A 24,918-nucleotide genomic window follows, 5' to 3' on the forward strand; every position below is an offset into this window, starting at 1 on the left:
AGTAGTAGTAGTAAGAATACTTTCAGTGGAAGTAGTGGCCTTACAGAAGTAGCAGTAGTAAACAACACTAAATGGATAAGTTTGATGAGACAGTGAGTCTTCATGCTACAGTCAGATTTTTATGTTAACTGTATCACTATTACATATCATTAAAAAAGGAAAGTCTGTGGTCACCACTCTAAATGTGTAGTAGGGAAAAGCTCAAGCTCTCAAGCTCCCATTTCCTTGGGGTACAGTTCCAAGCTGTACTACTGTACATGGAAATCAATCTGACTGGCTGTGAACCCTGTCAATCAGCTCACAAATCTCCTACAATGTCCTGCCAGTGGGCGGGCCTGCTGATCTGCCATTGGTAATGCGAGCGTGGGCGGAAACAGAACGGAGCTGTCTGCGATCCTCTCCGTCTGCGAGCCTCTTACGCTTCCACATCCTCCCTCCCTCTCCCTCGCCCTCTCCCTCGCCCTCTCCTTCCCTCCCTCCCGCTCTTTCTCCCGCCCACGCCACCTGCCCTTGAGTCTTAGCCGCCTTTAGAATAGCAAAGCGGCTGGAATCCTCTCCTCTTCTCACACTACAGGCACAGCCTCTCTCTCTCTCTTTTTTTTTTTCTTTCATTCTCCTGCCTCTCTTAACCTCCGTCCTCTCCACATGCCTGCGGCGCTTCATCTTCCTCTGCCGGTCTGAGCTGGGATGGGGTGGGAGGTGCCAGTGCCGGCTCTGTGTGGCACATGAACGTGCTCGGCTGTGCTGCGAGGCGGGCCGTCCCGGGACAGGGATGCTGAACGGGGGGCGTGAGGGCCTGTTTGAGCTGGGCAGGCAGCTCCAGCAGGAAGGAGACTCGCAGGCCGCTCTGCACTGCTTCCTCAGCTGCCTGCTCGGACTGACCCATGTCCAGAGCTTTCACTCGCTGCCCAACTGCCTTCATCAGGTAAGCCTCAACCTGCAGGACCTGCAGCTCCATATTAAATGCATGAGAATGGACATTTACTGATACAGATAATAAAAAAAAGTTTTTTTGTGCACAGGTCATTATTTGAAGGCAACTTTTGTAGTTATTTATATCTGTATCTGAAGGCTGTTTATGTCACAGTCGTTTAAATCTATGTGTAGTTTATCTTTGAAGATTACTTACATAAGGACTTCATAATGCATGTATAAGCACTAAAAACCTATTACTAGCAGTGCAGTAGTATGATCAGCTTATGTCAGCATTTCTGAAGTAGTAAATGACATGATACTGATGTACAAGCATTACATCAACTAGTCTAGCCATAACATGATTTGCTATGGAGGGGGTGTCTAAACAACATCATTATATATATATTATATATATATACTGTATGTATATGTGTTATGTCTGTACAACATCACTGAGTTTATAAAACATAAACATAACCAGTGAATGCTGATCCAAGCTGTTCATAAATACTCAAGTATTGCTTATGCATGTGTTACGAAGCCTCAGCGCACAGGAGCTCGCCTTGAAATATAGTCTTTCCAAAGCAGCGTTGATTGGAACGCAGTGCGAAGGCTGCTTCATCAGGCCAATGTGCTGAGCACTAATTCCACATTTAGTGGACAGACTGCACTCATTATTCACTCCACACAGCTGAAGGCAAACGTGCAGCGGTGGATGTGTTATATGGCTACCTGAATGGGGTTGGTTTTCTCAGAATAGGCTACAACAGTTATGTAAAGCTCGTGCACACATCACAAGACATCATATTTGACCTAGATCCGTCTCCACACGTATGGCAAGGATGCTCTGTGTTCATGCACAGGGACATGCATTGGGAGCGTGCACAGCGTTCGCAAGCATAGGTAGTGCATAGAGATCCGTGCACATCAGAGCATGTAAGGTGTGTTAACGCACTCACACACATTTGTGCTACTATGCTGCACAAGCGCGGATCGCATGAAGAGTTTGTGGCTGATGTGAAGGCACACTAACCTAAATCATCTGGGCGCAGTGAAATGTTTTCAGCATGCCAGCCAGTCCTTGCATATTTTACATGGACCAGTGCATTTTCAATTACTGACAGCAGTGCTAAGTACAGACTGCAAGCTTTGCCGTTTTCATGGAGGATGTTTGCACATGTACTGGGCCATGGAGTTTTAGCTGACAAATAATTGTCACATAAATATTTTTTCATTCCATGCAACTATTTTAATACGGGTCTACATGGGTTGATTACCCTTCTTGTTCTCAAACTATTTTTATTAGAAAAATTAAGTGACCATTAAACTAAGGCCTTGAGTTTAAGCCACAAATGTTACAACTTGCTAAAAAGATGCAAAAATACTAATAATAATAGTAATTCCTGCTTAGCTTCTTATGGGAGTCTGTACATTAAACAATGGTATTTCAAGCTTGTGAAAGTCAGGCCATGTTTAATGTAATGCTTGTAACAGAAAATTGTATTTTCTGTAGCAGTTAACAGTGTTTTTTCGGTAAAGAGTCCTGGCACAGAGTCAGTCGTTTTTAAATAATGGACTGAAATTGCTTATGTTCACAGTCAGTGACATATCTAGGACTTCCAGAAGGCTCATAGTGATGTTTTTCAGTCGAAACTGGTAGTAAATCTGACGCATTAGACCTTCATTTCTACCAGTGAAGTCCTAGCCATTGTGGAGAATGTATTAAGCTGTACCTATCAAGAGACCACTTGGCAAAGCATCCTAATTAGACAATTTTGCATTTAGCATTGTATATATGTACCCATATATAACAAAATGTAAACAAAACCTTTGTTGAAAAAATAAACAAGCTCAGATTTGTGGAGTACACCTGATAGTTGGGTCAGATCGAGGTCAGATTGCATTCTCTCCACAAACAGACCACTGTAGAGTTTGTTTGGGACAGGACTGAAACCACCTCATCTCAAGGGTCTTGGTGTGGTTGTTTTGACCCACATCCGAATGCAAGTATTGTATTCACACCTGCCCAAACAAATCACACCAAGGGTGAAAACAACCCCAAAATAAGTCTGTGCAAGTTTAACCGGGCAGGTGTAAAAACTCCCTGAATCGTTCAGAGAGAAGCAGTTTTCTAACAGCATTAGTTGTTGAAGTTGCGTTAGCCACTTAGTATGTTCACACACACAAGGAATAGTGTATTTCTAGTATTAACAGTATATAGCTACTCTACATATTATTTAACCAATATTACAATTACTTGCTCAAGAAAATTCAAAACATCTCATTTTATGCTTACTTGCCCCAACTCATGCAATTTAAGATGTTTTGTGGCACAATTTAATTATTAAATAATAAATAAATACATAAATAAAGAGAATAAAGGTCTCATATAATTGCCCTCTCATATAATACAAGACCAGGTGATTATGTAATACCTGCCACACTCCTAACATGTACACACACATACTATGCTAATTTATATGTGTGTGCTGGTGAGTGCACAGAAAGAACTCAGCTTTAAATGAAAACTGGATATATAAAGCCTGCAACAAAATGTAGCTTTGTTCAGTACCTTTTTCCATTCTGTATCAGCAGATCACTACAGTGTGACAAGTCTCCCAGCATGAGGTTACACGTTCACCAATTGACATGGCCTTCTCTAATCTAGACATGACTGTCTGATAATGACAGTTAATAATAAACAAAGATAACTTGGTGGCGGCCTCACAGAGTTTCTAGCTAGGCCTGTCAGCTGGCCCTGTCTGAACATTGCAAGTGTCCCAGGAAATAGTGTATATAAACAGTATCTCTTATACAAACCTAAAGGAATGTTTGGCATCACACTCTCGAGAGTCTGGCCAACACTACATTACATTCAAGGCACTACAGCCCTTTTCCAGCAAGCAGAACTCCAAATTTTATAGAAATGTATCATGCTACATACCACCTTTCACAGTTTTACCTTAATGTCTAAGTAGGAGGTAGGAGGAGTGGCTAGTAATGTGCTTTTTTGTAATGTATGCATTGTACTGTATTGAGCTGTTGTGAGAAAATGCTTTGTCTACCTCTCTGACAGATTGCAGAACTCTTCATTGACGAGAAGAATTGTATCCTTTTCTGTAAAGCTCAAGAAATAATCTCCTACTGGGTAAGTTTCCATGTTGATTTGAAGGCATGATGTAGAGGTCATCCAGAAGTTCAGTTCTAGAGAGCTGGATTCAACAAAGTTTGGGGATTTCTTTAGGTATGCACCAATATGGGAATTGTGGGCTGACGCCAACATCATAGTTTGTATGTGCATACAGTTGCAATTGAAATGATTGAACTCCTATTGCAAAATAGGTTTATTAGCAACATTTATAAACTTTCAACTGTTTGCAGTAAAACCAATCAAACAAGAACAATTCAAATAGCTCAACGCAACTAATATGTAAGTGCTTTTTGCAAACAAATGATCACTTTCAATGATGATTGTGGTCTTAGATTTATTCAGCGCCTTCATGACAAGCTTCTTTATTACTTAGTAGAGCCCCCTTTAGCTGTTACACTACGTTTGAAGCGGGTCATAACACACCATCAAAGATTTTCTTTAGGGTTCAGGCGACTGACGGCCGCTCCAGAATCTTCCAGGACTTCTTCTGAATCCAAGCCTTGGTGGACTTTGAGGAAGGTCCAGTGATGCCCAAGCCTCAGCTTCCTCACAGCTTCCTCACTTTCTCCGAGAATTTCCTGATACTTGATTGAATCCATCTTGCCCTCCACATGCTGCAGGTTTTCATTTGCTAGAGGAAGCAAAGCAGCCCCAGAGCATCACAGAGCCACTGCTAAGCTTCTCTGTAGGCAGAGCATGCTTTATTCTTCCTCCTCCACACATATCGTTCATCCTTAGACCCGAAAAGTTCCAGTTTTCTTTCATCACTCCACAAAACTGAACCCCAAAACTCCTGTAACTTTTGGGTTTGCAGTAGTGTTATGTCGGGAGGAGGAAAGCTATTTAAATTGTTCTTATTTGATTGGTTTATTCCAACAGCTAAAAGTTAATACATTTTGCTAATTATTTTTTTATTTGCAATGGGGTTGAATAATTTCGACTGCAGATGTATATGCTGAAATATAGATTTTTAAAATGTAGAAATTAAGACTATATTTACCTACATTTCCTTTACCTGTGACATTTATTTCTACAGGGCTACAAATGACATTTTAGTGTCACCTAACCATTCTGCATTTGTCAGAATACAATAAATAAATATATAGAGTTGAAATTCAAACATTATTAAAGGAAATATTCAACTTATAGATTAACTACAACCTACAGAAACAGGGTACTACAAGGGTTCTATATAAAACCATGACAACCATTGGAGCTCTCTCTGTATATGGTTCTTTAAAGACACTTCACTATAAATGCACTATATTGCACTCGCACTATAAATGACTCTTATTGTTAGAATAATTTCCAGTACTATATAGAAGCCTTTTTGCTAGAGTGTATCAAGTTTAGATGTTTTGGACTCTCAAAGACCAGAATTGGTGACACCTGACCTAAAGCATCCTAGTCTTTTTTGTGTCCTTAATTCTATCCTAAACATATACAAACACCTGCATGAACTGTAACACTACAAAAACACTAGCAGATATTTATGCATAAGTCACCGCCCCCCACACACACCTAACCTTTATCAGATGATCAATTTTGCATTAAATACACATGCACACAGACATTTGCATAACAGTCATGAGATTTTAGGAGGTAGTCCAATAGTGCCTTTGTCCACTACAGCTTTGTGGCCTCTGGGCTTTCACGGGCATTTCTACGGGGCTTTGCTGTTGTGTTTTAATCTCCTAAGAGGTTTTATAAGCTTCTATCAACTTTCGAGCATCAGAGCTAATTAACCTGCGGAGACCGAGCCTGCATTCCACTCTCTCCATTTATCTGTAAAGTGCTGATAACTGCAAGGCATGCATTACACAATATACCTCTCCCTTAAACTAGTAGCCCCAAATTACAAAGACACACAGTTTATATGACTCTAATGTTTCCAGCTCCCGCTCACAGATCAGTATGAAAAAGCAGAGATGGCCTGACGCTCGACTACATGAGAAACGGTTAATATAAGGGGTGCTAGAATGTGCTGGAATGACTGTTGGGGCACTTTAAATAAAGTGGTAGAAATGATATAGTGGCTTTTATCGTTTCATTGGGTAGGCCATTTGTTTTGCCTATGCATAAGATCAGAAATATAGATTTGAACTCTACGATTACAAACACAGGTCTCATTCAATTGCAAGATTATAGAGTTTCAGGCAAACACTACAAGCCAATTTCACTACGACCCTTAATTCACAACTGAAGATTAACTTTGATGATGGTCATTACCCTAAAATGACCCACACAAACAAATGACATGTGGGATAGAGTACTCCATTGGTCTCTTTTTGTGTCCCAAGCAATCTCTGTCATTTCCCGAGCTTCATTATGCTGTAAACTAACTAACTGTGCAGAAAATAATTCAGTATTGTATAGTCAGGAGACATCAGATGATTGATGCTCAGCAGATTGGGTTCACACATATAGAGAGGTCATCGTAGATGTCCTGTCCTTCCCATAAAGTAACATAGCTTAGCTTTAATTAGCTAGTAACTTATCAGTTCACAAGAATGTCTCCCCTCAAGGTTGTGTGAAGAGGGCCAGCTTACTATCATATGCCTTTGACCATGATGGATCAGTTCAGAATTCCAGTGCAGTTTAATGGGAATTCCTTCCAGTTCACATATTTAACAGTATGTTATTATAATGATGCTACATTACAATATACTAATAAATAGTTCTACGCTAAATTAAGAAAAAACAACAAAATGTGTTTACACCTCTTCTGATCAATACATTAAGCTTAGGGGTGGGCAACATGATGAAAAATAGTGTATCACAATATGTAAAGACATTTACACAAATTACATAAGTTTGATTTATTCAAATTTGCTGCACTTTATCCAGTTATACCAATTACATCCAATTAATGGCACTGTTTGTAATGAAACATGAAGCTGGTCAGTGTTCGTTAACAATGTTGATATCCACAGTATGCTTAGAAAAAAAACATTTTGTGTATCACAATAAGAAACAATGTTGTCATTTTGCCCACCACTAATTCAGCCAGTTTAAGTTGCATCCATTTCTGACACAGTTGTGCAAATGCACACACAGCTTATCTAGTACCTCTAGAGGAGTACTGCTGATAGAATAGGACTCTCTGGAGCAGATAAACATGAACCTATTGGCATCATGCCAATGCTGGAATGATGGTGCTCCATTTAATACTTTTGGGGTGAGTTGGGGATGAGGTGGGGTGTTGAACATCCAGCTCAAACTCCCAGTCCCCATCCAAATCCATCCCACCCAGCTGCACTCTAAAAATATCAACTCCGGAAACTCCAGGGAATATGTGTCACATTCCAGAAAATGATCACTGTGTATTAGCAGCGTTGGCAGAAACAACACAAATGAACTAATGATTCACACATGAGATTAAACGGTGGCAATAAAGGACCTAATTTTAGGACAGGAGCTTCTCGCCAACTCGTTGCCTACTGGCACCATTGTGTTGTTTGGAAGCACTGAGTGCTTGCCTGGAATTCAGTGCTGTCCTGGCACCTGAAGATGTGGAACCATTAAGCTGCTGTCAATTGTCCCAGTCAGTCACACACTGGACTCACTTAGAGAGATTTAATACTGACTTGCAAGCATCTTTGAGGATGTCCTGATTTTGTGCCCCGTGACCCAATCCCCTTATAATACTGAAGTAAAAGTACACTACTTGTAGTAACGGTTTCTATAAAAAGACATTCTGAACTGATTTATTTTTACCTAATTTTATTTTAACCCTGATTTGCCGGTGGGCCGAACTTCTAGTACCAAAGAAATGCCCCGCCGGTTTGTGCAGAAGTAGTTACTGAATAATGTGCCTTAGTGTGTAATAAACCTTTCTGCATTGTGGGGTAAAAGGACCTTTATTTTTATTGTTTTTCAAAAATAAAACAAAAAATAAACAAACAAACACCATAACAAGGCTGAAAGAGAAAAATAAAAAAGTCAATAAATAAATAAAAAATAAGAATGCATTAAATGAGATACCATTTGCACCACACACAGCTTTATGTCTGATTAAACAAATCTCTAACAAAGGCAATAGCCTCGAACCACAGTCGAACTGTGGCTGCCCTGGCATGATGTAATCTGGCAGTGATTCACTCTAGTATAAGAACATTCAAAAATTAATGTATAAACAAAGGTTTTACAAGTACAACCATAAAAGGACCTTTTTATAGTGTGTTTATTATTCTATAATATTAAAAGTATGACTGACCTCCCTGATTATTCAGCTCCCAGATAATAGGTGCAGGGGTGGCTCAGCGGTTAGAGCGCCAGGCTATCGATAACAGGGTTGTGGGTTTGATACTCGGGCTCGGCAAGCTGCCACTGTTGGGCCCTTGGGCAAGGCCCTTTACCCTCTCTGCTCCCCAGTTGCTGGAGTTGGCTGCCCACTGCTCTGGGTGTGTGTGTTTGTACTCACTGCCCCTAGTTCACGTGTGTGTGTTCACTACCACAGATGGATTAAATGCGGAGGACACATTTTGCTGTGCAGTGTACACTGTACAGTGACAAATATGTGCACCTTTTTATATAGCTGGGAAATCAATAAATGTGTGTGTTTACTAATGTACAATAATAATTTTATAGCGTCATGAATGAGGTATGATTTTGCTTTCTATAAAGTGTGTGCATTAACCTCCTCTCAGTTTTGAACCATTACAGTGCTGGTTTATAACTTAACTGACTGTTTTGCAATATTTCTGGCCAGAATTTCAGAGTAAAAACATGGAGTTTTTCCCCACATGGTTTTGGCAGAAAATAGACAAATGTCTGCAGGCAAGGCAACTTGTAGTGCTAGAAATACTAGTACTAGAACCACACATATTGTGTTGAGTTGTTGCATTTCACTTCACACTGCTGTGAATAATGCTGTGAATAATGTCCATTACTAATATTTCAATAGTTGAACAGAGTGCTAATAATAAATGATCGGAACTGGATAAAAAGCTTAAAATATCCAACCCAATCAATATATTTGCCTAGATCGGACCACTGCATTGGATTGGGGCATTCCTACTTGTTGTCCACTCAACTGAAATACAGATGTACAGCTGTACAACTTTAAACCTTGTGAGTACCACTCACAACAAATACTAGTCCTTTTATTGGTATTTTAGTTAAATTAGTCATCAACCAAAAAAAAGTTCTACACACAAGGCCTGATCTGTACAAATTGACTAAAAGAGTATGGACAACATTCCAGCACCGATATTGCAGCCACTACTGGTTTGACATAGTTCTGATGGATGGGGTATGACTTTCTATTACTTGTTAGCTTCATTAGCTTCACAGCTCCAGTGCAAGCTGTAGTACTAGGACTTGACTGGCTTGGTAACAGGGGGAAACTGTGGCATGTCCTTTTCCTGGGTTTAATCAGTTATTTTCACTCTTTAATAAGTCCAAAATAGAAGCATTTGCTCGATGCTACACGTGATTCTGTTGTGTCCCGCTCTGAAGTGGGTCATTCAGATTTATTTTAAGACCATTTTCCTCTCCAACCAAAAGGACTTTAATGACACTTGTCAAGTGCAGTGTCGTCTTACAAAGAAACATGCTCCTTTCCCTCCAGCATGCCTCTGAGTATGTAAATAAACTCTTAAATGCACATCTATTAATAGTTCTCACACATGCTTTGTAGCTTTGTATGGACAGAGAGCAGTACAACCAATACTGGCCAATCAAAACTGAGGATGAGGCACAGTATAACCAACACTGTCACTCGTGTGAAGCTCTGTTACTTGATCTGGGAAAGATACTGGGGCACTACTGGGAAAGGTCATTAAAATCACTGGCTGAACAAAACTTAATTGAAATAGAGTGTGAGTGACAGGGCCGTGTATGTGTGCGTGTGTGTGTGTGTGTGTGTGTGTGTGTCATCATAACAACCTCCTAATCCCGGTGACAAGTTTGGCCGATTCCTTCACTCGTATAAAACAGATGAGAAGGCACTGAAGTTCATTCAGGCGGAGAAGATGTTCTATGAAGTGGCATTGATCGAGCTCACCGCTCTGCAAGGGAGCACAGGCAAGTCTGCTTTATGACTTTTACTTGTTCAGCTGCTAATTATTATTATTGACTGGATGTACTTCAACATGGCGCTACAGGAACCAGACTTGCAGGAGAACTTACGCTATTATGGCTGTAGCTGTAGCCCATGGTCATCGAAGTACACTCCAAAAAATGAACCACTAGGATTATATTTCGTACATTTTAAGGTGTACCCTTGAGGATATGGCCCCAGTGATTTGAGTGTATCATCCCAGTGACTTCAGTGACCAAGGTATTTAATATGTCCTGATCTGCATGTAAACAAATGCCCTTGAAACAGACCATAGAGAAGAAGGTACTTCTGATCTTATTGGTAGTGCCCATGTTATTTTGGGTTGATTTTGCATTCACACAGATGATCACCATAGTTTACTTTACTTCCAGCCTATTTCCTAACCGGTCTGGCTGATGTAGAAGTTGAATGATATAGCACTATGGGGTGGTAAAGGAATACTGCCGTGTCTTTCGACCTAATCTCTCTGCTGCATCTGTAGCATGTGGTCACTTTTATAGAGACTATTGTTTCCCAATGGAAAATAATGGAAAACCTGTTCCTGTAGCAAGATAGAAATACACTGAAATTTTTGCCCATGGTCATCGAAGTACACACATTTCATACATTGTAAGGATATCCTTGAGGATATCGCCCCTGTGATTTGAGGGTACCACCCCAAGGACTTGAAGGTTCCAAGGTATTTAATATGTCCTTATCTGCACATAAGCAGATGCCTTTGTGTTTAACATCATAGAAATAGACCATAGAGAAGAAGGTACTTCTGATTTTATTGGTTGTGCCCATACTATTTTGGGTTGATCTTGCATTCATACAGATGATCGCCGTGCATATCTGGGATCAGCACAGCGTGGTAAACTCCAAGAATAAGCATGCGGTCATGCCATACCACTACATCTGAGCTAAGCCTCTAGCCTGAACACTAAAAGGAAATAAACGCTGGTGTGAATTCCAACTGCAACCGCAGAGAGCAGCAATGTGTTTAGCCCAGGTTAGGCTTTATTTACTGCAGTCCATGACAGTGTTTGCGGAGGGAGCAGAGCCATCCATCTCTTCTCCTGAAGCATGTCTGCATGGCATTCTGCTGGCTGTCAGGCCATGCTGAGGCAGCAGACTGCTGGAGCGTGGGCTGAGAGTGGGAGTGCTTCAGCCCACAGAGACAAATGGCTACTGTGCACGCTCTCTCATTAAAGAGCCACTGGGCTCCATGGAAACACCGGAGCCTGACTCAGCGCTTCTGAGGCAGCTGTAACTGTCATGGCTTCCTCCCTCCAGACAGCGCTGGTACCTCACTCGCTGGGGCTCAGATAGCTACAGACAGCTTTAAAGCATGAATCTCTCAGCTCATGTTTACAGTGCTGTGAAAAGTATTTGCCCTCCTGCTGATTTCTTCCCTTATTGCACTACTGATGGCCGGACGTTTTCCTGCAGGATGTTCTGGTAAAAAGCAGAATTCATGGTTCAGTTCAGTCAGTTATGGCAAGTTGCCCATGGCCTGAAGCAGCAGTGCAACCACCGTGTTTGACTACTGGTCTGATATTCCGGCAGTGGAATGATGTGTTAGGTTTACACCACCTGTTCAGGGAATATTATTCCAAATAGCTAGGGTGTCATCAAGGTGCTTTTTCTTTGGCAAATGTTGGTTGACACTTGTTCTGCTCCTCCTGGATAGCAGTGATCTCCACCTTGCAACATCCTCCTGGACATTCTTTTACTAATGCTCCAATCTCTTTCCACTGGTGGAATTATTAACGCTCACCTTACCTGAGAATATGATGAGGTCTACAGTTCCTCAGATGTTCTTCTGGGCTCTATGGATGAGTCATTACTGTGCTCTGTTAAAGTTTTGGTACTTTGGCTGTACAAAGTTTTCTCCATTTTTACAGGGGTCTCAGAGCCTTGTAAATGGCCTTGTAACCCTTTCCAGACTGATGAGTTTTAATATTTCTGTTGTCTTTCTCATCTCTTATGGAATTTCTTTTGATTGCAGCGTCAGATCAGTTTAAGCCTTCTACTTAGCACTAATAAACTGATGAGACCTGATTCTCAGACAGTTGATAAATATGGGTCCTGGTGTCTATAGTTTCACTCACATGCATGGAGCTCTCTCCAGTTACATAGGCTATGTAAATAAATGTCAATATTTAAGAGTGGGCTGGAAGGATCATTGGATCATTCCTGTTCAGAACCAATAAATCTTCATTGCTGATAATTTAATGAACTACAACATATCTGAAATAGACACTTCACTGCAATATGAGGACATTTAGTATTTTTCTGTTTATTTATTTCTGTTACAGTCTAGGCTTTCAGTATTACTTCCCTAAACATTACTATATACACTGATCAGCACCATTAGCACCGCTGACAGGTTAAGTGAAAAGATTGATTATCTCCATCTACGGTGTCAATATATGTCAAGGGGTGGACAAATTGTTTTAGCTAGACAACTGGCTCAGAGCATCTACAAAACACCAGACAGGTCTTTTGAGATGAATCTGATATGCAGTGGTCAGTACCTACCAAAAGTGGTCCAGGGAATAACACCTGGGTAACCGGCCATGGTCACCTGAGGTTCATTGAAGCAATGTATAGAAGTTCTGCTGCTAACCTCTTGGTGCCACATACCACGGGACTCCTTCAGCGGTCTTGTGGAGTCAATGTCTCGAATAGTCAGGTCTGTTGTGGCAGAACCTACTCAGTATTAGGCAAGTGGTGTTAATGTTATGGCTTACATTTGTAATCATGTAGCAGGACCAAATATCATCTTTACAGCATTTTTCCTTCACCTCTCTTTATAATGCTTAACAACTGTTTGTTGAGTGTGAGCCTGTGTGCTCAAGGATGTTCTCCTAAGAGTATTTGAATATGTGGGTGTGGCAAAGCAGGTGCCTTCTTGTCTGCTCTCTCTTTCTCTCTCTCTCTCTCTCTCTCTCTCTCTCTCTCTCTCTCTTTCTCTCTCACCCTCTCTCTCTTTTCCACTCCTACTTCCTCATTACGTCACACTCTTGTGCCTGTTCCATGTATCTCTAGGGTTCAAGCTCTTCTGGCATATTGTCTGGGGCTTTCTGACAGTGTGCATGTGTGTGTAGCAGGCTCTCTGGATGACGGTTCAATAGGCTCTCCAGGATGGCTCTCTCAGGAGGAGTTATCAGAGCAGGCCTCACAGGCCCAGGATCTTGAAAGGTTGGCCCAACTTTGCATCATGAGCAAAAGGTAAGCATTTGCCTGGATAATGCTTGATAATGAATTTGCCTGGAAAAATGCAGCATCTGAAAGGGGATCATGGTAGAAGCAATGTGTTTAAATAACTTAAACAATTCTTGTTAAAGTTCAGGGTAAAACTGTTAAAGTACAGGGTTTGTGTACATGTATAAATAGGTACAGTGCATGTAATATAGCTTATTGACCCCAAAACTATTATGTTCTGGGAATTTATGCTGCATCACATCTTTTCTTATAGTTCCACACTAATAGATCCTGTCTTATTTCCTTACTGTAATTATACTTAGCCTGCAAATGAAAGTAAAGTCATTCTATAGTGTATAGAGTGTGTGTATTTACAGAGAGCACTCCCCTGGCAGTAATGGTTTCCTGGGCTCTGGTCCAGGAGGATATGAGAACATTATATGAGGAATGGTCCTCTGTGTTTGGTCCCAGAGCACAAATATGGCAAAAAATCTGTTCACAGCCCAGTATGTTATATTATGCTGTAATACAGAGGTGGTGAAATCTGTCAATATGGGCACTGATGCTTGTGATCCAAGACATACAGGTTCCATGAAATTCAGTCAGGTCCATAATTATTTGGACAAAGAAGTGCATCATTTTGCTAGTGTTCACGACCTCACCATCAAGATTTAAATGAAGTGTAGACTTTCAGCTTTAATTCAAGGACTTTACCAATAATATAGTTAGAACCTTTTTTACGAATTAGAGCTATGTATTACATGGACCTTCCAATTTCACTCTAGTTGTTGCCTGTTTGCTCATTTTCTCAAGGTCTGGAGTTTTAAATGTTGTGTTTGTATTTGATCGCTATTCATGAGAACAGTCAATGCACTGTCCAAAGAGGATGATGAGGAAAGTGAAGGAGGCCATTATTAGACTGAAAAAACTCTCAGAGAGCAAGAAACTTCAGGGGTGAACAAATCAACAGTGTGATGCATTTTTAAAAAGTAGAAATGCACTGGTGAACTCAGAAACACCAAAGTCTGAATGGTCATAGCATTCTTTCCCTAATGAGGAAAATCCAGTCACAACATTTAGTCAAGTTAATAACTCTTGTGTAGGTAGGCGTATTATTATCAAAATTTAGAATTGAGAGATAAATTGAGAGTGTAAATACAGAGTATTTAAGTAAACCAGACTACTAGAAACCATCTAAAAATCCTTCCAAGTACTGGAACAAGTTTCTCTAAACAGATGAAACCAAGATTAACTTGGAGACTATGGAGAAAAGGAAGCAGACTCCATGATCTAAAGCATACCACATCATCTGTCAAACATGTCGAAGGCACTGTTATGGCATGGGCATGTATGGCTGCCAGTGGAAGTGTTGATGATGTGACTGTTGATAGAAGTAGCAGGATAAATTATGAAGTGTATAGAGCTCTATATTCTGCTCAGATGCTGCAAAACTGGTAGATTGGTGCTTTACAGCTTCTGAAAACATACCTTGAAAACAACCCAGAAACAAAAAGGCAAAGAAATGGAATGGTCTCAAATGACAGCAGAAATTAACTGACCTGAACTGAGCATTCCTTTCTCTTACTAAAGAAAAAAGCTGAAGACAGTAAAACCCACAAACAGAGATTAGAAATAATCCAAATATTTGTGGACACCCCTTCCCATGAATGCATTTAACTACTTTAAGTAGCACCCATTGCTGATGTCGATGTGCGAACACACACACTGCTTTTAGAGAAGTACTTTCAATATAAAGGACACTCTGAAGCAGATAAACATGACCCTCCTGGCACCATGCCCGAAGCCAGGCCTAGGGTAGAGGGGTTAAGATACATTTTCAGCATTGGAGTAATATGGTAAAACAGTCAACTGAGGTTACGAGTGCATTTGCATGATCTTTATCTCAATGAACCGCAATTGCGCACACAAAGAACGGGAGAAAGGTGACTGGTGTTATGTGAGTCCGCAGGCTTCGGGTGTTACTGGGCCACACTCACATGGGTGTCCTGTTACCTCAAGGGGCTTAACATGACCAGGGAGTCACTTGTAAGGCCACCACATACTGTACATGTGGGGACAGAGATCAATATTTACACCACCATCACCCGCCCCTGTTGGCGCTGCTTACAGACCTGAAGCATTTAACCATGTCGTTCTACGGAAGAAGACCACTTGTTGGCTCTATGAGAATGAGAATGCCATTAAACTTGAATGAAATCAAGATGTGTTATTGGTGCCCTAATAAGATTACGTTTCCGAGGACGCAAGGATAGATGGTGGTATTTGCATTGCAATCTCTTTATCTCTAGCAATGGATCAGGTAACACAGGACAGCTGAAAAGGGCAGAGATTCAAGCTCTCGGTGCCCATTGAAAGAGTAGTCACATTTAGGGCCGGTGTGTGCTTCAAGCAGACAGCAGGAAAGTACCTGTAATGCTCAGAAATGTGTGTACAAAATACTGAGGATGTGTTTTCTGTGGAGTTCAGAGAGACAGTTATGTAGTGCTTTCATAATAAATGCTGCATTTGCCATTTTCCTCACAGTGCTGTAGCTGTAAATGTTGCTTTCACGTAATCCATCAGCCAGTGTTGCTGAGTGTAAGGAGAAAAAACACATCTTTTTGTAGTGTCAGCCCATTCTGCACCTGGTAAATACACCTACACTTACATGAGGGGTATGACTGAACATCATCCAAAGTCTAGATCTAAAATTGCATTTGGGTTAAAAATAGCAGAGTTAAAAAACAGATTCCAGGCGGATGCCATCAGCATGACGCTCAGGTGCAGCTTAATTTTGGGAACATCTGCAGGCCTTCTAAACAATGCTCCCTTAATCCTTCTACTCACACAAACTGAACAAGGCAATGTGCTAAACTTACTTTAATGAACATATAAAACATAAAACATATTACATCAACACAGTCACTAACAAAAGTAAGGCATTTAGGCCCCTTTCACACATATCTGGATATTTTCAAGAATTTTCTATCTCCATCTCCAGCAGTGTTCCTAAAAATCTCTGTCTACACAAGGACACAATGACTCTAAAATGCTCATGCCCATGGGGGCACTAACAGCTCACAATGTTTGCTAACAAGTTACACTTCCAGAAGCAAGTGTAATGCCCAAAATAGACCTAAATAGAGCGCAGCAATGAAGCCTCCTAACATGTTATTCTTAGCGTATGTTGTTTAAACAGGTCTCTTTAATCTGATCTCACACAGAGTTTTTGTATGGTGCCCAAGCTATGCTGCTGTCTCTGAATCACTCACTATTGATCGGCAGAGAAGTGAAGTGACTTCTGGTTCTTAGTATGTCTGTCAAGTTTTCCCGCAGGTTCCCAGGAGGTTCCCGCAGTGTTTTTTGTTTTGATTTTTTTTCCCCACAATTGAATTTAGGCTTTTTACATTTGCTAGGCATATTTAAAAAATAGTTTAAAGGTTTTTATCAGCGTAAATTCAGAAAATATTCCATGTTTAAATACATTTTAAATTAAACTTTTTATGACATGCATTAAATAGTATAATAATATATTACTCTGATTCTGTGTAAATATTACATTATTATCTATATTTATTGTATTTTATTTGACTTGTTCACCAGGAGATTTTTAGGTTTTTGTGTTTTGTTGATCTCCTATCCACTTACAGATTCCTGTAAAGCTACCAGTTATTAAATAAAAGTGCTATCCATACATTGGAGCTTAATCTAATTTCAAGCTAATCTTCCTGGAACCATTTAAAAACATTGCTTAACGTTCCTAAAACAATTAGAAAGCTAGCTGAGTTATGCCATGTTTGTGTAGATGGGAGGCCAATACGCCCAGAAAAAGATATGTTTTTAAACATATCCGATACCCGTGGACGAGTGCTTAGAATAGCTCACTCTTTGCAGAGTGAAGAGGAAATGGTTTGGCCTCTTGAATCTTTCAGTGTCGTGGCAAGTACTGCTCTCCTTGCTGAGAGCTAAGCTATGTAACTGCTGATCAAGTGTCCCCTGCGGACAGTCCAAAACAGGGCAAGCTGACACCTGGCCATTACTAATTGAAGCTGGACCACAGTTAGGAACAACCGCTTGGACATCCGCCTCACCCAGAAAGAGCATGTTGTACATTCATAAGCACATGTAAAGGTGACTGGCGGGCTCGGTGGGCTTTAACCCTAAACGTGAAAGCAGTAGGGTATACCGTAGGCCTGGGCACCCCTGGCACAGAAACGTGCCTGTAAGCCTTAGCACCATCAGCACATGATGAAAGTGACTTTCTGAGGTGCTAATGCTAACATCCTTGGACACAACGAGCCATCACAGAAACAGAGCCCTTGTGTGAAGCTGAAATTAGCATGCTGAGTGACCGATGGAACACTCTGCAGTTCATCAAATATGTGACCCTTCGCACATGGCTCCATATTTGCTGGCACAGGGCGCACGTTTCCACTGCCTCCATTAGAGGCCACAGCAGGAATCACGGCGCACGTGTGGTTGGATTTGTTGTTTGCTGAGAACTGAAATGGATCCACATACCTGACAACACGGCATGCCTCACTAAGCCTGATTAAGACCTGTCATAGCTGCTGTATGTGAGGTATCCATGTGGAGCGCTGCCACAGATCAGAGGGGTGAGTTTCAATCGTGGATCAAATTTCCCCTTTTGTTAAAGCTGAACTACTTGTTCATGAGCTGTTGCTTTCTAATGTTATATGAATTTAAACACGTACATTTATGAAACTATGTAATATAGCATAGAAATTAATAACCTAGCTTTCAGTGGGCAATGTAATGTTTACTTCCGTTGAAAATGGAAAGTTGATCTTATTTTCACAGTCAATATGACTCACATGAATGTGTATTAAAGTCACATGGTCTTGTTACCTCAGCATTGAGATACAATAAACAAGCTGTGGTGTCCTGTAATGTATGATGCCAAGAACCTCTTACATGGGTGGTGGTTAGCCATGTGAGAACTCTCAGGGATGAGGTGACATGAGGCCTTTGCTGTATTCTCCCTACTGTTTCTCAAGTGTCAAGAGATGTCAAAGGTCACATGAGGCCACTAGTGAAGGCAAGTGTCAGCAGTATGTCTGACAGCCACTTGCTTGCGCACATACCATCGGCGTGAAATGCGATCTGTGTCATGTTTACATTTACTCTGTATGGCACACACTGCAGTATGGCCTCCTGTAGTTGTTGTCTTTAACCCTTAAGAGTTCTAGTTACTGCCAATGAAAACCATACTGTCATCCAGCAGTCCTTAAACTGTCTGTCAGTACTAAACGTTCTCTGTCACGTGATACCATTTTTGCGTTCATAAGTAAAAGAGAACATACACTGTGTGGACAAAAGTATTGGGACACCTGCTCATTCATCGTCTTTTGCTGCTTTTGTTGAAGTAACAGTCTATAATGTACAGGGAAGGCACTCTACTAGATTCTGGAGTATTGCTGTGAGGATTTTATTGCATTCGGTGACAAGATCATATGTGAGGTCAGGATGTTGGATGATCTCAACTTCACCAGTTTATCCCGAAAGTACTAAATGGAGCACCATCAAGAACACAGCTCCACTGCTCCACTGGTCAAAGCTTTCTACTAGATTCATGAGGCTTTACAAGAGGTTGATGTTTATCTGCATCCTATTCTATTGGCAGTACTTTGCTACAGGGACAAAAAGCGGTATCCACAAATGTTTGGACATATAGTGTGTTTCTTTAGTATTAAAATAAAATAAAAGCTATTTTTATAAAAAAAATTTACAGAAAGAATATATATATATATATATATATATATATATATATATATATATATATATATATATATATATATATATTTATTATTTATTTGCCACATTTGTGTCACTGAAAATCTTATATTTGTGTCACTGAAACAATTATATACATGAATACATTTTTGTTTATAGGGTCCCCTGATGGTTTAGGGACCCTAATTGTTTATAGAGAGAAACTATCCTGATTGTTTGAGTTTGAAATGGTTTTTTCAAGCACTGGAAGTGCAAACGCAGAGCTGTTACAGAATGTAAGTTGAATGTAAATGTAATGCAATATGAAAATAATTCAAACAAAAGAAAGTCTGTTATTCAAAACTCTCTGCCTCTCTGCAAGCCTAAATCAACTTTCCCCTCAAAAAGAAAAACAGACACGTGCATGTGCTCCAATGGCACCAGTGATGCAACCATTTGTGTGTTGGTCTCACACAAGCACATCTGAAACAGCTAGTGTGTACATATCACTGCCTACACACCTGGTTTAATCACTGGCATTGTAATTCATGTTCTTCTTTTTCTTTCAGACCCCATCTGGCTTTAGAGTACAGCGGCAAGGTCTGTACAAGTTGAACCTTTGCATGGAGGACTTTAAATTTGAATCAGTAAGTTAATTCTACTATGACTGCCATGAGTTCACACATATTGTCTGTCACAGGCCACTAAAATACACCAGCGGGCTTTTGGTAATGATCACCCAATCACAGCCAGGAGTCTGGAGCTACTGGCCACAGTCTACGCTGAGATTGGCAAGACAGAATACTCAGGTAAAACAACCAAAAAAATAATAAAATGTATATTAAAACTTGTATTGCTATAGATATTGCATAATGTGATTTAGTTCATTTCAGAGGAAAGGATTTGCGAATATGGTTTTTATGGTTTGTAAGTTCTGTCAGCAATGAATGCATATAGTTTTTTCACCAAAGCCAAAACCCTTTAACCAAAGAATCATTTCAGCATCCAAAAGTTTTTAGTATGTCATGGTTCTATACAGAACAATTGTCTTTGATAAAGAACCCTTAAAGAACCATGGGTACCTCCTAAACTCACCACTATACTTCTGGGGTATGCAGCAAATCATAAATATTCACTATAACTGGTTTCAAAGCCATGTTAAAATTACATTCTCAACCTGGTAGCCTGTATTTGCCCCAGTGTTAAACACAGGGCACATACAGTAAACTGCCTCTTCCCATGTGTTAGCTACACAGTCTGCTCAGAGGAAAAATCACTCAATAATTAATCATGTACAGTTAGCATGCTTTCTCCATACTTAGCTGCAACCAAAGTTCTATTTAGATGTTAGGAACGCATTTTAATGACTTTGACAGTTTGAGGCCAGCCCTTTCTTCTTGTTTTCTCTCTTTGGTCCTTTATGTAGGCAGTCTTAAGGCTAGAGCAGCTTATTTGCGTTATGCTAGGATGCATGCCTGATGCCCTTCCGTGTGGTTATATACTGGATAAAAAAAAATGTATAGCGGATGTTCAACTACTGAGTCAGCTGCTTTAAGAAAGTGCTTTCAGTAGAACATGTCATCCAGTGTAGCCTTTTGAAAAATGAGGGTACATTGACCATTGCACAGGCCTGCTGTTTGCAAACCTCAAAATAATCCAACTAACCACAAGAATAGCCAAAGAAACACACAGCTGTGTTTACTTAAGCTGGCTTCACTTAAGAATGTTGGCAAAAAACAGCCTTTTGCTGTGGATATGCTTCAAGTGAGGTGGAACTCTCAGCTTCTCTCTCTTCCACAAGAGAACATTCCTTATATAGAAATCAAATTTGGAAAATGCAGCTATCTGAACAGCTCCTTTTGTTTGCTGGTGCAAGGCAGGTGCTTGTGCAGTAGCTTATTATATGAATGAGGCCATGGGCTAGTATTTGTTTTGGTGAGAACACTAGTAAAGATGAGAACTCCAGTCCTGGAGGGAAACGTGGTGATTTTCTTGCTCAAACACTGATTCACAAACTTAGACACTTAGTCATCAGTTCATTACCAGGTTTGAGACAGGAGGGAAATCACCAAACCTGAGCAGATCTCCAGCGCTTGGTTCCTCAACCCTGCTTTACACAATGCCTTCAAAGTGAACTGTTGACGTTTTTCCTGATCCCACAGGAAACTCTTTTGCTTATATTCCAGTATCCTGTATGAAAAAAATCCACTTAAAGAACATCAACATTACTGTCCGTTCACTTCACAGACTCGTTGGGTCAGTGTGTGTCAGCTCTGTCAAAGAGGTTCTCTGCCGCGGAGTCGTACAGCAATACACTCAACGGTTTCACTCACAGCCATAAGGACAGACACACTGAGCTCCGGCACAGGAAAGAACCACATCCATCACCAGACACACCAAAACCAAAGGTATGGATAAATATTATGGTAAAATGTTAAGCATAATATTCACACTTCCAGGGACTGACTAAGAGCAGCCTTCAGTTTGAATCCTCAGTGACCCCAAGCTAGAGCGGGGCGATATGATAAAACAGTCATGTCGATATGCTTAAAAGAGTATATGATATTAATATATGATACAATATAATGAAAATTGGCATTGCGATTTTTTTTTGTCATTTTTACCAGATTCTCCAGATGTCAATGATCAGACAGATCATAATATTAATAATGCCCTTTATGTATGGAAGATTTGAGTAAAATAAATGATCGATTATTATTTAATCATTAATTTGGTTGATCTGTCATGGAAAATGAGAACAGTGGAGTTTTCCTTTCCTTTAAGCAAGCAGTAGCATGATGTGTATCATGAAATTTGCTTTACATGACATTGCACATCCTGTGATGTGAGTATTGTGCATGCACACATCGCAATGATTGATGCTAAAGCGATATTTTGTGCAGCCCTAACGAAAACCTTTACATATAGTATAGAGTGTAATGTTAAAGTATCAGTATTTATTTGTAACACAAAAACACAGCATGCTGGATATTTAAATAGTAAATAGTATCATATTTTTTAAAATAATAAACATTAGACAATTGCACTCATGGAATTTCACTGACCTAGCAAAATGCACTGGCTTATGTTGTTTGAGATGGTAAAGAAAAGTCGCTAAGTTGCTACCTTTCACTGAGATGTTTCTGCAGAATAATCAAAACACAAAACTACACAAACCATTTCCACACAAACAACTCATGGACATGCATGTCCTTTTTTTTAATAAATAGCACAGACGGTAACCTAACAGGTAGCAGGTGCAGTATTACAAATATGGTAATTTGTACATCTTGTATAAAATAGTTTTGTATATATCAGTATTCACAATACCTCATTTAAAGGTTTGGTATCTGAAGTTTGCTTCTTTAGTTTGCTACAGGCTAGACTAATGCTGCTAACAAACACTGGAGTTAGACTGTCACCAATCTAATTTTGACAAATTAACAGCCAAAAATGTCCCTCAAATTGTGTTGAATGCATCCAGATCAAAACGATGTGGGTAAGAACAAGGCATGACATATTGTAGCCTACCTTTCAGAAAGGTTGAACAGTGGGACAGGCATTTTCAGCAGCTATTCCAATTTCAGCTTCAACATCATAAATAATCTATCCATGCAGCCTTGCATCTCCTACTGTAAACACAAAAGAGCACACATCAGATATCAAACATGTCTTGGATGATGGACTGCAACCATATAAATTTAACAAACTAATCCTTCAAATTTACGTTTCTGAATGTTTATTTTGGACTGTTTCTATTAATCGCGAAATGTTACTGTTGCCTTCAGGTCATCAATGGTAAGATTCCCACTTCCATCCTGAAGAGGACCAGTGTAGGCGGCAGTGAGTCAGATCCGACCCACCGGCGGAAAACAGAGAGACGGGTTCGCTTTAGAGAGCCAGAGATCATCGTACACGGTGAGAGCTTTTAGCTTTTATACAAGATTCCTCCAGTCAGTCCCCTTCTCCCTGACCTGCATGTGCACTGATCGGCTCTTTAAAATGCAGCCTGCATCTTTAAGAGCCAGCACTTGAGGGCAATGAGTGACGTAAACTGAAGATGTAGGAGAGCGCTATAACCGTGCTTCCCCTGTAGAGTGAAGTTAATGAATCACCAAGGTTTAACAACACACCAACATAATTTACATACTTAGGTAATTATGTATGCAAATGAGGCACTGCACAGTCTGTGCCAGCAAGACTATTATGAGACTGAAAGGGAATACATCACCACATACACTGTCTACAGTGCTTCACTAGTAGGCTAGCTGTTTCTTCATGAGGGTTAAATGTACCTTTTCACTTTTGGTTTTCGTAAGCTTGTGATATCGCTTCCTTTTTTGACAATATATAATTCCAAAAAGGCTGTGATTTTGTACTACCATCTCCAATTCTTGTCTCTGCACGATTTAGAAGTCTAGGAAGTCTAAAAAGCCTTTCTCTTATTCTGAATTCACAGACATTCCATACTATGACTGTTTAGGAGGTGAGTGAATTGAACTGAACTGTTGCCTTTTGGTGTTAAATTACTAATATTCACTGGAACTAGCCCTGACACTCACAGATAATTTTCCAGACACAGATGAGATCATATGTCACTGTCAATAAGGATTTCTCCACTGGCAGTCCCGCTTATTAGTCTAACTCTAGCACTGTGTCGGGAAAACAAAAACTCAGTGCCTGTACACTGCATCGGACAACACCGTGCTCAGTGCTGCCCAAAAGTTTGTAGACAGCTTATCTAATTAGTGCATTCAGATACTGTAAGGTGCCTCAATCATTGCGCTCATACCATGATGTTCACCATGCTCACTATATGGAACCATACAGTATTCTCTAATAAAATTCATTAAATATCTTTGCGATGAGCTGGAATTCCTTTTGTAATCCATAATTAATCATCTAAAATCTGAAGGGATAAATAATACTATTACTACTCCATATTTGAGAAGAAATATTGGATGAGCAGGTGTCTACAAACTTTTGGACATACAGTGTATTACTGCAGTAACAGCATGAGGCATGAGTCATCGGGTGCATCCCTACTGCATGCAAATTAGTAATATCAGTTCCTGTTCATAGAAAAGGTACATTAATCATTTGTGTACTAACTTGCCAGACTGTAAAGATTAGTATTAAGTATTTACCTTGTGGCATTAGTGTGTAGTATGCAATTGGGACTGCCATCCCAAGCCATCATCTCACACACTTAGACTTTGTTCGCACAGCAGGGCCAATTAGATTTGTTTAACAAACTACAAGTGGCCCAGTCTGATTTGTACAGGCAGACTGTAGTGGCATAACGGCGAAAGCATGCGTACGATGACTTAAAAGGTGTGTTCGGCAAATGGTAGATCTCCAAAAAAAACGTTGCAGACCAAATGACAAAAGACACGGTTTGGATGTGAAACTGTAGCAAAGGGTGAAACTGACCACAACTCTGATGAAGGTTTATGAGCCAAAACATGTTCCTTATCAAATGTTGCTGGTTTTCACTCTTCTCTTCTACAGTTCTTTGGTATGTCCTGTTTAACATCAGACCTGACAAACATCAGATATGAGCTGCCAGAACCAGAACAGTATCAGATTATCAATACAACTCAAGCTTAGCTCACATTACAGTTTGGGTGTTGTGATGCACAGAATTTAATCTGGCACAATACTGTTGTGTTTCAACATGATCGTTTTTTTGACACAATGTAAACTAAAAGACCATTCTGTACAGGTTTCAGTACTGAGGTCAAGATTCATTTTGAAATCCAATATTTTCTTAAAAAGGATTTTATGGAGTTCTGTACTACAGAATTTTAATTTAAAAGCTTCCCCAATACAACTTTTCATTATCTGCTACGTGCATCTATAAAAA

General features: G+C 40.1%; 1 protein-coding gene across 3 annotated transcripts in view; it reads left to right on the forward strand.

Annotated features, from left to right (window-relative positions):
- Positions 1-455: 455 nt before the first annotated feature.
- The window catches only part of c10h14orf180 (chromosome 10 C14orf180 homolog), a 28,125-nt gene continuing 3,662 nt past the window's right edge, over positions 456-24,918 (forward strand). Inside the window, exons 1-9 of one of the 3 annotated variants that reach the window (XM_072689441.1) lie at positions 456-925; positions 3,992-4,022; positions 10,007-10,093; positions 13,223-13,346; positions 19,622-19,652; positions 19,753-19,861; positions 21,300-21,460; positions 22,841-22,970; positions 23,512-23,538. In XM_072689441.1, the coding sequence (XP_072545542.1) occupies positions 773-925; positions 3,992-4,022; positions 10,007-10,093; positions 13,223-13,346; positions 19,622-19,652; positions 19,753-19,861; positions 21,300-21,460; positions 22,841-22,970; positions 23,512-23,538 (853 nt within the window). In that variant the 5' untranslated portion in view covers positions 456-772. The remainder of the gene's footprint in view (positions 926-3,991; positions 4,023-10,006; positions 10,094-13,222; positions 13,347-19,621; positions 19,653-19,752; positions 19,862-21,299; positions 21,461-22,840; positions 22,971-23,511; positions 23,539-24,918) is intronic. The other 2 variants (XM_072689442.1, XM_072689443.1) reach the window with 2 other exon arrangements.

Source organism: Salminus brasiliensis, chromosome 10, assembly GCF_030463535.1.
Source record: "Salminus brasiliensis chromosome 10, fSalBra1.hap2, whole genome shotgun sequence".
Lineage (NCBI taxonomy): Eukaryota > Metazoa > Chordata > Actinopteri > Characiformes > Bryconidae > Salminus > Salminus brasiliensis.